The sequence below is a fragment of the Sus scrofa genome, chromosome X, assembly GCF_000003025.6.
Source record: "Sus scrofa isolate TJ Tabasco breed Duroc chromosome X, Sscrofa11.1, whole genome shotgun sequence".
NCBI lineage: Eukaryota > Metazoa > Chordata > Mammalia > Artiodactyla > Suidae > Sus > Sus scrofa.
The window spans coordinates 87,656,208-87,669,794 of NC_010461.5; the positions used below are offsets into that span (position 1 = coordinate 87,656,208).

General features: G+C 39.3%; 2 protein-coding genes across 12 annotated transcripts in view; one reads left to right on the plus strand and one right to left on the minus strand.

The window, feature by feature from the left end:
• NUP62CL (nucleoporin 62 C-terminal like) overlaps window positions 1–2,089 on the minus strand; it is a 79,641-nt gene extending 77,552 nt beyond the window's left edge. For 5 of the 9 annotated variants that reach the window (XM_005654285.3, XM_005654288.3, XM_005654287.3 and 2 more), the window contains exon 1: window positions 1,833–2,015. The gene's annotated coding sequence lies outside the window, so the exon portion shown is untranslated. Of the gene's footprint in view, window positions 1–1,832 lie in introns of all 9 variants that reach the window. The other 4 variants (XM_013983740.2, XM_013983737.2, XM_013983733.2 and 1 more) reach the window with 2 other exon arrangements.
• PIH1D3 (PIH1 domain containing 3) overlaps window positions 2,148–13,587 on the plus strand; it is a 37,964-nt gene continuing 26,524 nt past the window's right edge. The window contains exons 1-2 of one of the 3 annotated variants that reach the window (XM_003135296.5): window positions 2,148–2,226; window positions 9,724–9,891. In XM_003135296.5, the coding sequence (XP_003135344.1) occupies window positions 9,727–9,891 (165 nt within the window). In that variant the 5' untranslated portion in view covers window positions 2,148–2,226; window positions 9,724–9,726. Of the gene's footprint in view, window positions 2,227–2,251; window positions 2,921–9,723; window positions 9,892–13,587 lie in introns of those variants that run through there. The other 2 variants (XM_005654291.3, XM_005654292.3) reach the window with 2 other exon arrangements.

The window sequence follows — 13,587 nt, forward strand, 5'->3', positions numbered from 1 at the left end:
CGTTTCAACATCTGCCTTTAGACCTGACCTGCTATCAAGGCAGGAGCGCTGAGAATATTAAACTGATCTAATCAAGTGAATTCTATCTGATACCCACTCACTGACAACGTGACCCTTGACAAGTTACTGAACCTCTCTAACCTTCATATTCCTCAACCCCTAACTTTCTGTATTTGCGAAATTCTTCTTGAAAGTCAAGTGCTTAAAGATTCATCTCAGACCCAGCAGGGATCTCCAAACTCCTGCCTCCCCAGCCTTGGAGAAAACAGCCTTAGCATTGGATTCAGCCTTGCCAGGGGCAGGCCAAACTTTGAAGAGGCAATTATACCCCCTAAACATAAACAGTTTTGTTTCCCAAAAAGAAAATTATTATATATTGAATATTTGCACGTCTGGTACTACACCAAGCACTTCATACATGCTATATGAACCACCTTCCAGGGGGCCCTACCGTGAATCCACAGAACCAGTTCCTGGAGTGAACCAGGGAAATCTGCATTTGTAACAAACATCCAAAGTGATGCCTAAACACTCAGTTTGAAAACCAAGGGGTCTAAAGCCTGAGTTTTTCAGACTGTAAATGACAATTCATTAGTGGGTTCACATTAAAAAATAGAATGGAAAGTATCAGGGTAAATTGCATGGAATTAAGTACTATTTCTGTGAAATAGTTGTCAGTTACACATTGCATATATGTACTGGATCACAATACAAAATTTATTTCTTGCTGTGAGTCACAGCCAACAGGTCTCCAAAAAGCACTTATTAGGCAATACAGACTTAGAATACTGCAGAGTGAGGGAGAATAGAAAGATAAAAAGCAAGCAAGAAGAAAGACAGCATAACATGCATGATTTAAGCTCCACAATGAAGAGAAATAAAACTTAAGATGCTTAAACTCTGATCACCTACAGTAATAGGGGGAATTATGGTATAGGTAATTTCCCCCCAAAGCCACAATTTTAGCCAATAACTTAAATATTCAACCTTAATTTTTTGTTGACTACGGTAATAACAAGTAGAATGGACAAATTCCTCAAGCTCTACTAGCCCCTTCACCATAAAGCAGAAAGAAGGAACGCAATTTAGTTAATTCATAACCGAATTCCAAGCCCTGGGGCCAAAATTAACCATCCACTAAAACCATCCTATCTCTCCTTGCTTACTGCACAAATAATATTTGAAGGGACCCACTATTGAACACAGCTAATCAGTTCCAAATACTCCAAATACTCGTTAAGCCATCTCTTCTTTTTCCCTTTTGTTTAAAACCAAACCACGGAATTCCTGAGAAACTAGGGTCACAACTGTACCTCTAGAAGTGCAAGCACTCCGATTGTCAAGCAGTGGCAAACCTGCGGCGCGCTTGCATCGCTCCACTCCTAGGCGGGAAAAGCCAGGCACCGGGTCCGGCGACATTCCCGAGAGTGGGAGCGACGCGTACCACCGGACGCTACCTCGCAGGAGCTTCGTGGCAAGCCGAAGGGATTCTCCCTCTGGGGCTCCGAACCCAGAAGTCTTGCCCACAGCAGAGGGGGAAAAAGCGCGATTCCACCATACACACGCACACACAATTCACACGCACAAACGCTAAGCCGAGACCGAACCCACTACACGTGTCTCTGTCACCGCGCGGAAAGGGGGCGTGGGGAGGGCGTGTGGTGCCGCAGCAAAATCTCCTCAACCCCCAGGGCCACCAAGCCTACCCTTCCACCCCCGCTGCTCCGGATCGGCGACAGGAGTTGTCCGATCTGGAATTCACGTGCAGGAAAAAAAAGTAACGATGAGGGAGCCGGCTGATGCCCGGACAATCGAAAATCCCGCAAACTTACCTTGGCGGCGGCGCCCCAAGGTAAATCGATAGGTAGCCGCCGAGACTGCGGAGAGGCCAGAGAGGCAGACCAGGGCCTTCTCCGGCGAGAACGAACTGGCCTCCACAGTGGACGCGTCCCCGCAGGAGCGACGCTAACTGAGACAGAGGCTTAAAGGGGGCCGACCTAGTTAACTGGTAAGGGCGGCTTGGACCCCGACTGGCACGCTCTCTGATTCGTTAATTCTCCTGCAATTTCAAAGGAGACTCTTCTACGATTGGTCAGGAAAGTCAAGCGGGAACGCGGAGGTGGGGGTGGGGGAGTTCAGAAACAAAGTTGTTACCCAGGCAACAGGGGGACGCAGAGCTCTCCGTTTATTTTCCAAGCCTACACAGCGACCCAAAAACTGACCCAGGTGAGGAAACCCGAATCTTAGGAGGGTGAAAAGAAGGGCCCCTCAGATGCCGCGGCTACTAGAGAAACTAGGGAGAACTCTAGATACTTAACGGCTCTGAGAAATACCCACAAAAAGCCGCAAGTTTCAGACAGAACAGAGCCGTTCCCTAAATCCCCCTGCCCTAGACGCTAAAAGCAAGATTCAATTTTAATAAAACTCAGGCTATTCAGGATATGAGTGAAAGATGGGGCCGTTTTACCAGACAAGGAAGGGATGCGGATGGAATGTCAGAAGGCCAAAATGAACATGCTAAGGCTTCTTTAGACACAGACACTGCTCGTAACGCTAATTTGAGAATGAAAACTGTTTCCTTGTAAGTGTATCTGGGGGCTCCGAGTTGGTTTTACATGTACACCGACCAGCATGCCTTGGTTGGGATACATATTTTTAGGGAGTATAACGCTGTTCAGACTGAAAAAAAACTGGCTTGTGGTACGTGGACAATGTCTTGTGTTCGAGAAACGTGAACGTTGCGACCTGAGAGTTCCAACGGACGTTGGTCAGGTCCGTTGAGGAGTGAAAAAGTCAGGCTGCACTTAGTGGGCTGGAGCGTGGTGTGCAAGGGCTACTTGTATCTACCAAACCCGCTACTCAGCAAGTAGCTGATTGGGAGAGTAAGTATTATATGCCGTTGGACTGTACCTGTCAAAAGGTAAGGAACTGTGACCAAAAAAAAAAGTGGGGGGCGGGGTGAGGGGAGAGAACAGAGTTTGAGCACTGAGGTGAGGGTCCTTTCCCCTAAGAGCTTCTGGAAAGGATTCAGAACAGAGGCTATTTTGTAAAGAAATAAAAACAAGCCTATGGACTTGGGGAGGAAAATTCAAAGCACTGGAGAAAATGTGCTTTTTCAATTCCTTTGTAGATAGAGGTGGATTATGGGAATGAGACAAACAAGCAAACAAAAATTACAAGTGTATGAAGTTTGGCTAAAATAAAGAATAATGGATTGAGGAAATATTAAATCAAAAGAGGCTCATTTCTTGACCTTTAGGTTTATGAAATATTCCAGGTACTTTCAAAAATCATCTTCCATTAAATATACTTTAAATTTGTAACAGAAACTCTAAGTCCCCATGGTTATTTATGACTTAGTAGATTTGCTGGCAGTGAAATTTAGAGACCCTAAAAAAGGAATTATTTGGGGTTTTGTAAAAACAAAGTCAAAATGAATTAGGTTTAATAGGCAGGGAATCATTGATGGGCAGAGTTGTCAAAAATGTAAAAAAAAAAAAAAAAAACCCAATTAACCAGTATATTATCATTTAACTCAGAAATAGGCAGAGATGATGTTTACTTTTGTGTTTCCAAAAGAATTTTAATACAGGAATTGTTAAATAAGACATTATGTAAATAAAATTGCAGAAGAAATGCCAATTTTATTTAGGACAGTAAATGGATTTTTGGTACTTTGAAATCATTCAGCTATAAACAGTCAGTAGTCTACATAGGGACATGTGTTTTCCTATTAAACAAGTTCCCCAAATGAAACTCTTTGGTGATTCTTTACTACCCTGATTTTATTTGCTATATAAACTTGAATCAATAAAATATCATCTATACCCCCCCATCTTTAAGGGATTAAAAAAACCCTATAAGGCAATGGGGGGGGGCTCTTCTCCCCCTCCCAGCTGTCCTGGGAGCTGCTTGCTTTCCTATAATAAAGACTTCGCTTGCTTGCAAAATAAATAAATTAATAAATAAAATATCATTTCTTTTTGAATAGTGTATAATTCAGAGTTTTCACTCATTTAAGCTAGACTTCTCTCCAATTAGTTCAAGTCTAAGAGCATTCTGTTGACACTGTGGATGGAGGCAAAAATAAACAGAAAGCATGACCCCTGTCCTCTCAACCAGAGTCTGACTTAATCTCAGTTTATTGATACTATTGCTTCAGTGCCATGGGTCTGGAGCCATCCTGGTTGAGCTTGTTTAGTCCCTAAAAGTCTCCAATGTTTTGGCAAAGGACTGGTTCTGAAGCGGCTGCCTTTTTAGGGCATTGTGGCTAGTATCAAGAGAAATTCCCCCAATCACACCTCTACCTATGAAGGCCCTAGGGGCTCAGGACGGTGTGGGAAAATCAAAGGCACTGTCTAGAAAATGCTGCCTTTGGAATGGGCCTAGCAAAAGAGAGTGAGAGAAAAAGAAAGGGAGGTGCTAGAGAACTTATTTTCTAAGTAACCAAATCCCAAATAAAAGATTTAGCAATATATTTTTTAATGAAATTCTCACTTAAATTTGCTTTAAATTTATTCTTGCCCTATTTAAATTGCAATGTCAGATGCAAAACAGCAGTGTGGCTCCAGAATCTTATCTTTCTTTCTTTCTTTTTTTCTTTTTAGGGCTGCACCTGCCACATATAGAAGTTCCTAGGCTAGGGGTGGAAGAAGAGCTGCAGCTCCAGGCCTATGTCACAGCCACAGCAACACAGATCAGAACCACATCTGTGACCTACACTGCAGCTTGTTACAGCTTGCAGCAACGCTGGATCCTTAACCCACTGAGTGAGGCCAGGGATGGAACCAACATCCTCAAGGATACCAGTCGGGTTCTTAATCTGCTGAGCCGCAATGGGAACTCCCTAGAATCTTTTTTTTTTTTAATCACTACGCTATGTTACCTGGATAGTCTAAGCAAAAGGAAGAATATATTCCAAAGTAAAAAGGCAGGAGATTATAGGGTCTGTTTAATTAGCAGTTCAGTTTTTAACGGACTGCTGTTTACATGTAGGAGAATAATAGGAAAGAAGGGCAGAAAATTGGGATTATATCCTCAAGGGCCTTTATTGCCAGGCTCAAGATGAACTTTATATTAAATTTACAGATAAAAGATAGTCCAACAAATAAATAACATTGCATAGTTCATAAAAAGAAATCTTGTTTTAGTTTTTCCAATGTGATCTGTTTGATATGTTTTTTAATAGTTTAATAAATTATTCTTAATTTATTAGACTTCTAGAAAAGCTAATAGAATTTTTGGGTTTTTTTTGTTTTGTTTTGTTTTTTGTTTTTTTTTTTTTTGCATTTTAGGGCCAAACCCATGGCATATGGAGGTTCCCAGGCTAGGGATCCAATTGGAACTGCAGCTGCCAGCCACAGTCACAACAATGTGGGATCTGAGCCGCATCTGCAACCCACTCCACAGCTCACGGCAACAGCGGATCCTTAACCCACCGAGCGAGGCCAGGGATAGAACCCACATCCTCGAAAATCCTAGTCGGGTTCATTAACCGCTGATCCATGAAGAGAACTCCTAGAATTTTCATTTCCATGGAATTTAGAGTATAGTTTTCTAAAAATTCAGATCATTGTTTTTCTCTTTTGATACTTTGAACTCTTTGATTAGGTACTTACAAAGTATTACTTATTCTCTTGTTTCTCAAAAATACAATATCAAACTTGTCATGATTTATTATTTTGTGTTTATAGATGATTATTATAGTTGATATGGTAATAATTATTTTTGCTGGAGTGCCAATTTTATTTTGATACTTCTGCTTCAATCTGGCTAAGTATGAACCTATGCCAACTGTGCACCAGAATAATTTAGAATTTAAGAAGTCTAATTCCTAATACGTTTCAGATAAAAAGAGCATTACTATAAACTACTGTAAATCATTTTACATCTCAAGGAGTGGTATTACCTTTAAAGCAGTCACTTCGGGAGGCTATCCACTTATTCTAATGCTGTTGTTATTGCTCAAATTACTTTTGAATCTACACTTTTAGAATCGCCTTGAGGCCGGTAGCACGTTCCTTTGAATACCTTCAAAGTATGAAATCGTCATATTTTGAAAGTAGATGTGATATTTAGATAGATAGAGAAAGCACTTGGAGACAAATCTGATGTGTAATCAAACTGAGTGATACCATAATGATACCTGTTTTCTTGGTGGTACATATGAAGGCAATTCCAAAATATTTTGAGCATTGATAGCATAATTTATATCAATATATAACCTTCCAAGGTGACTACTTTGAAATCAACATTCATATGAATTTAATCATGCTTCATTCAGTATTCACCAACTGCTGACTACATGCCAGCTCTGGTTACTGAAGATGCTCAGCTTCCAGGTATAGCTTCCAGCTGCCCACGCTGCCCTGCCTCTCACCAAATGGGAACCAGGCCAGAGCCCTTTCCCAAGTGGTGCAGACTTAGAATTAATCTGCTTTTCTTAAATCCAGTATCCAATGTACCTACTGAACCTGACCTTCCTTCATAACCTCCACTGCGACTACCCTGATGGTAGAAAGTCTCTGATGGCATTAGAAAGTCTCTGATGGCAGGCCTGGTTCATGTTCTCTTTTCTAGCTGTGATGTTGAGCCCTGCCCTATTCTGAACCTTCCTCTAAATGCCAACTCTCCCCCACAATCCTTAAGAATCAGATCCCTGCCTGCTATACCACTACCTGTGGACCAGGGTCCTCCTTCCCCTAAATAGGCCTCCCTGTAACCACGGTCATTCAACCTTTCTACCCTGCAACACTGCTCTCATCCTGATACTCTCCCTGCCTTGTCACTGCCAAGCCGATGAGCATGCATGAATAGCAGTTCTGATTGCTACCTCAGACACTATATTTGGGAATTCCAAATACCCTTCTTCTGGGCTAGCTCTACTGGTTCCAGTATCTTCCCCTTTCACCAGCCCACCATTGAGCTCTAACAAGCCTCATCATCATGTACCTGTAGGTGCTGACACTATGTGCCAATAATAATGATATTTTTATAAAGCTTTCATATTTTAGCAAACTCTTTCACCTATGTTGCATAATATGACCATCACAAAAATATTTTAAGGTAAGTAATGCTGGAATAATAAAACAATTTCTGCTATATATTTTTAAAAAGTCTCATTGTACAATCTCAACTCAAAATACCATTTATATCATTGCATCTGATATCTGGATCCATTTCTCCCTTTCTTATCAAAGGTAAAAAAATGTTTCAATAAACTTTTTGCTTTTAATGTTAAGTAAATATTTAATGAATGCATAATCAGCTAGGACTTTAAAAATATAAACAAGAGCCTCTTTGTTTAATTTAATGTGTCAATTATTCATTTCCATAGCAGACTACCAGACCATACTGTGAGAGAAGATGGTTTTATCGCCTCTTATTTCACCTTTTCCAATTTAATGAGTTTTCAATGTAATGAGTGTTATCATTAAGTTATTCAACATCATTATCAGGAGTGATATTAATGCCCAGCAAAATTAAATTTCTAAAGAACCAATAATAGCTAACGTATGTTGAGTACTTGCTGTGTGCCAGGCACTGTTCCAAGCTCTTTGATGTGTATTAAGCTACTTTATTCTTGTAACGAGCCTATGAAGTAGTACTATCATTATCACCATTTTATAGATAAGGAAAATGAGGTATAGAGAGTTTAAATGATATACCCAAAGTCACAGGGTGAAGAAATGAATGATAGATACAAATCTACACAGCTTGAACTCCAGAGCCCTTATTCTTAGCCACTATAATGTACTGCCTCTATGCTAGATGTTTGGGGCAACTGAACACTTGTTTCATGCCCTTGACATCTCCATAAGCATTAAGATCAGTTTTCCTTTTAAGAAAGAAAGTCAAAATAATGGTAAAACATAATAGTAAAACAAAAGGTCTGTAAAACACCATCTATGTGCAAATTGATTTTGACAGGTGATTGGACAGCACACTCTTTTTTAAATTTTTTGGGTCTTTTTAGGGCTGCACCCATGGCATACGGAGGTTCCCAGGCTAGGAGTCGAATTGGAGCTGTATCCTCTGGCCTACACCACAGCCACAGCAATGTGGGATCCGAGCCACGTATGTGACCTATACCACAGCTGACGGCAACTCTGGATCCTTAACCCAGTGAGCAAGGCCAGGGATCGAATCTGCATCCTCATGGATACTAATCAGATTCATTTCCGCTGAGCCACGATGGGAACTCCATGTACCGCACACTTTTGAGAGTCCCTTGGTATTACTGTTCTAGGCACAATGCAAAAATGTTAGTGGATCATTTAATAAAAATACTAAAGAAATGTTTTTCCTGTGAATTAACTTTACAAAATAATGCTTAAAAATATCAGCAGAAGTGTAGAAAAGATTCTTATTATATTTATGTCCAAATCACTAACAATAGGCCTGATTTTACAGTCTTTATTCAGGACAAAGTCTGATACTGCCAAGATTTTTAAAAATCCTGAATTCCCACTCCAAATTTAATGGTGGAGATTATTTTAAAAACTGATGTCTGGTTAGTAGGATTAGGTGGTTGTGATTTTCTTATTTTTAAATTGTATATTGTATATTTACTAAAATTAGTAAATAATTATATATTTCCTAAAATTTCCACAAAAGACATAGTACCACTATTATAACCAGAAAAAAAACAAATAATTGATTTTGTGTGAACTTTTATTGACGCTAATGAACCAACCCATTAGGAGTCTCAAATAGCAATACAGCGCTAGGTATCATCAAGGGTTGATTAAAATTTTAAATAAAGCAGAAGGTACAGGGCTGCCTGAGGCCAAAGTATGAAATGAGTAAAGTTCCTTGAGATAGATACTCCTCGCAACAAACCTCCTTTTCAGTTCACTGAATGGAATATACAGCCTAGACTGCATATATGAGACAGATAAAAAGGTAGTCAACAAAAGTACGTTTCCAAATAACGATGCACATTTTATATGACACTGACATACCCTTCTCTAGAGGGAGAGTTTAAGAATGTGTATTTTTTTTTTTTTTGGTCTTTTTGTCTTTTTAGGGCCGCACCTGCAGCATATAGAGGTTCCCAGGCTGGGGGTCCAATCCGAGCTGTAGCTGCCAGCCTATGTCAGAGCCATGGCAACGAGGGACCTTCACACCTTCACCACAGCTCACGGCAACGCCAGATCCTTAACCCACTGAATGAGGCCAGGGATCAAACCTGCGTCCTCATGGATGCTAGTCAGGTTCATTAACTGCTGAGCCACGACAGGAACTCCAAGAATGTGCATTTTTAAGTAACCCCCCAAGTGATTCCTAAACACACTAAAGCCTGAGCTCCACTATTAAGGTGCTCAAGGAATGCTTGTTAGATTGAGCATGAAGCTTTAATAAAGCAAGCTGAGTATTTGTGTTTACTTGCTGCCCCAGGTCTGTGAGTTGGCAAAATACCTATATCTAAAGGATAGGAGGATTTTCAAGGAGGAATAAGAGATAATGGAGTGACCCAGGGAAAGAAGGGAGATATGGCAATTTAGAAAAAAATCTTGGAGTTCCCCTGTGGTGCAGCAGTTTAAGGATCCAGCATTGTCACAGCAGTGGCTTGTGGCATGGGTTTGATCCCTGGCGCCAGAACTTTTATATGCTGTGGGCACAGCCAAAAAAAAAAAAAAAAAAAAGGTAGAAAAAAATCTTGTCTTAAATAACATAAAATAGAAAACTAAAATGCCTCTTTCTGATTATCTTCTTCTTCAGACTATGGAATCTGAAAATATGGACTCTGAAAATGCAGAAGCTGAAAACATGGAAACCGAAAATATGGAATCCGAAAATATGGAAATTGAGACCATTTCTTCGGTTTCGGCTCTGCAGGCTCTCTCTAAATTACTTTATCCTGAGGAGGATGACTTTGAGTTCGGACAGGTGGTCTTATACTTATAGATGAATTAGTTCTGATCACGCTAAGTCGTGAAACTGTATCTGAACAACTTGTTCCAACCTTGCTGTGGGAGCAGGGCTGTGTCATCTAATACATTCACAGGAGGTTGCAGGGCTGATTATGCATGAGAGTATAACCTCTAGTACATTTCTAGCAAACATAATTATATTTTTTTCTAAACTACCTGAACACTGAATAGGAAAATAGTTCTGTAACTATGGTAGCAATAGCCACATTTCAAAATGTTTGTCATTTATATTTATGGCCAAAGAATGCTTGACAACCATTACAAAGAGTGGTAGCTAGGATTTTTAAGCCTAGACAATATTCTTATAAAACAAATAATTTTAATTAGTATTAATTAGGCCCCCCAAACCCTTAATATTTTTTTTATTTGTCTACACATGAAGGCAGAACAGAAAATATTTTGAGCCAAATAATGGGATAAACTAGCTTCAGCCTATTAAAATTGGCTTCCGGCTACATGCTCAGATAGAGCTGCGGAATCTAATTAGTTGAATAGCATTTGGGGTCAGGACAGGGAACCTCAGGGAAGCTTGCAGCGGCAAGATGGGCTTCATTTTGGGTAGAAGAGTTCCGTGAATTGACCTTTGGCCATTTCACGTTCACGGCCAGTATTCCCAGAATAATCAAAATACTTTCATGTAACCTCCTGCTCTCCATTCTCCTTCCCCTTAGATATTAGCAAACCTTGGCTATCAGACTGCCTATGTGAAGGCAAACAAAATTGGGGGCAGAAATCTCATACTCTAGCAGAATATAGCAATTTGCTGTATTTTAATGTGCTTTGTTATTATGACCAGTTTACCGTGAACAACCATCTCTCATGAACATACATATCAATTTTCTCCTCCTCAAATTTGTTTTTGCCATAGTGTGGAAAAACAAGTATTATAATCTAAATAAGCAGTTTATTCAGTGGTTCAGATTGACATTGGATTGAGCTGCCACCCTCTAGGAAGAAGTTAGGTGGAACAAGGCAGAATCAAATAAGTCAGGCAATGGAAATAAAATGTGTAGAGGTGGGGGACAGCGTCGGCTTGGAGCCAGGATTAGGACCCACGAAGTTCTAGTCAGGGAAAAATTATAAGTAGAGGCCAAACAAAGAAAAACCAGATCATTCGTAATAGCATGGAATATATACAACAAATAGGACCCAGAGAGAAAGTGAAGAGCAGTATAACAATGAAGGGGAGAAGGCAAACTCATTTTTGCTACCCTAGCTGAAATAGAACCACACATCCTGGGAAATGTAAGGTTATGTCATATAGACAAAATATATAAAGTATTTGAGAAATGGTGATGTTGAATAAAGCGAAGTGGAACTTATAACTGGAACATATTCATCAGAGATAAGAATTTACCCTGGTTACAAAGCCTGGTTCTTTGGCATTTATGTATGGAGATGTTTATTTGCATCTAAAGGTGTTTCCAGGGGAAAGATGAGTGCTTATGAGAATAGAGAGACTAGAATAATTTTACCAAATTGTACAATTTATAGAGGAAAATTACTATAATAATGTATGATTCTGTATATCTGGGTTATAAGCAATTTTGAGATAATTGGTCATTCAGACACCGCAGTACAGATATCATTAGAGGATATAGAATTGAAGTATCAGAACAGTGGGAGAATAATTAATGTTTCTAATGAACTATTAAATTTTCAAGGAGAGAAACAGCTTTTCATTTTTTAACACGTTGTAATCTTGGGAACGGTAGAATTATAAGAGTGATGTGTTTTTAAAAATACTCTCACTGAAAACAGCATTTAGGACTGTTGCATACACATTGGTTTATTTACAGTATGAGAAGAGAGTATGTCTATTGTTTTTTAAACTCACAAGGGGATCTTAAGACCTTGGGAAATAAGGTTCATCACCCTTCACAGACAATGCAACAAAGAATATTCTAACTCTCTTACATATTGCAAAGTGGCATGAATTGCAATGACAAATTGTTCGGACAATTGAATGTGGATTCACGGTAGAGGCTGAAATTATATTCTTACAGAAACAATGGCCAGATGGTTTTTAATGTTTTTATTATCCAGATCCATTTTTTCACTTGAAATTTTTATTTTTAATCATTTATTTTCATTATATTAATAAACTGAGACTCCCTCTCTGTTCTGTTCTAATCATCACTGTCCATGGAGAGTATACCAATTTTTGTCAGGAATTTTCAAGTTTTTATTTCTACAGATTTTGATTTGCTGTGGAAGGAAGCACTCAATAAAACAAGAGGCCCTTGTATTCCAAGAAATGCTTTACCCTGATTGGCTATAAGTATTATTAGTATCTGGTGACTAATAACTTAAGAAAAGCCCTGTAGAAGCCCTGTAGAGTTCTCTGATGGCCTGGTGGTTAAGGACTTGGCATTATCACTGCTGTGGCATGGGTTCGATCCCTGGCCTGGGAACTCCCGCATGCTGTGCATGGCTAAAAAAAAAAAAAAAAAAGTGTGTGTGTGTGTATGTGTATATATATACATACACACACACACATATATATACATATATATGTATATGTATATATGACTTCAGTGATTTAAAAGAAAAAAATGTACAGAATATTGTCTTGGGATTTTCACATAAAAATGCCTTTAACACGTTAACTGCAGACATAGCAGTTTTGAAGCACCTTTTGGAAAGGAATGGTTACTATCTCAGAAACCATTGAGATGTTATCGATTAATTTCTAATTTATAGCTGTTGGGATAATTCAGCATTATAAAGATATAGGTGAGCTTTTCCACCAGCTTTCAAGGACAGACACTATTCCTCTTGCCCAAACAGGATATTATACCTTTTGCACCTGTCTGAAGTCTTGGGAGATAAGGACAGGGACCTGGGAAAGGAAAAGTTAGAGGTGCTAGTTTCCCAGAACCCAAGGAGATAAGAATTTTTGATTTTTGCCAGCAATGAAGTGAATTGGAGTTGAAGAATCTGACATCAGCAAGAACAATTAGTAAAAACACTGGGGTTTTCTTGAAATGTCACAGAACTCCTGGAACACCTGACAGGGACCAATGAGGTTGTTACCGCTATACTGATGGTGTACTGTGTGTTATACTTAGTTGAAATAAGAACACTGTTCTTCTACTGCTGAGCTAGGGGCAGTGCTGTGGTATGGTGTACACTTGTGCAGAAGACGGCAAAATAAACCTGAACTTGCATGAAAATGGAAGTGGTTCAGCATGTATTTGACACTATTAAATTGGGATTTCTGTTTAAATTCACTAGTTCAGTGTCATGAGGTGATGGGAATGAAGAAGTGTTTCATATCCACAGTAGAAAGAGTAAAAGCTATTATCAAGACTTTTGAATGAGTTGTTTAATGTCTAAATACCTAGATTCTATTTAGTGGTTTGTTTTTCTCTCTATAAAACTTTCCTTGCTTCTGTCCCACATCTAACTATGACCAGACAACTGTCAAAACCCAAAGGAGTCGGTGCTGTTATACTAACGCTTGGTTCTAACTTTCAAAGAGATGAATATGGCTCAGTCTCCTATCCCCAGAAATACATGATTCGCTGGGCAGGAACTGGAGATTTAGTTTGATCAAATATCACTTCTGCCTTAGGGTCTATGAAAGGAAATACTTTTTGAAAGGATGAGGAAAACACATTCAAAATAATACTTGACATCTGTCTCTCGG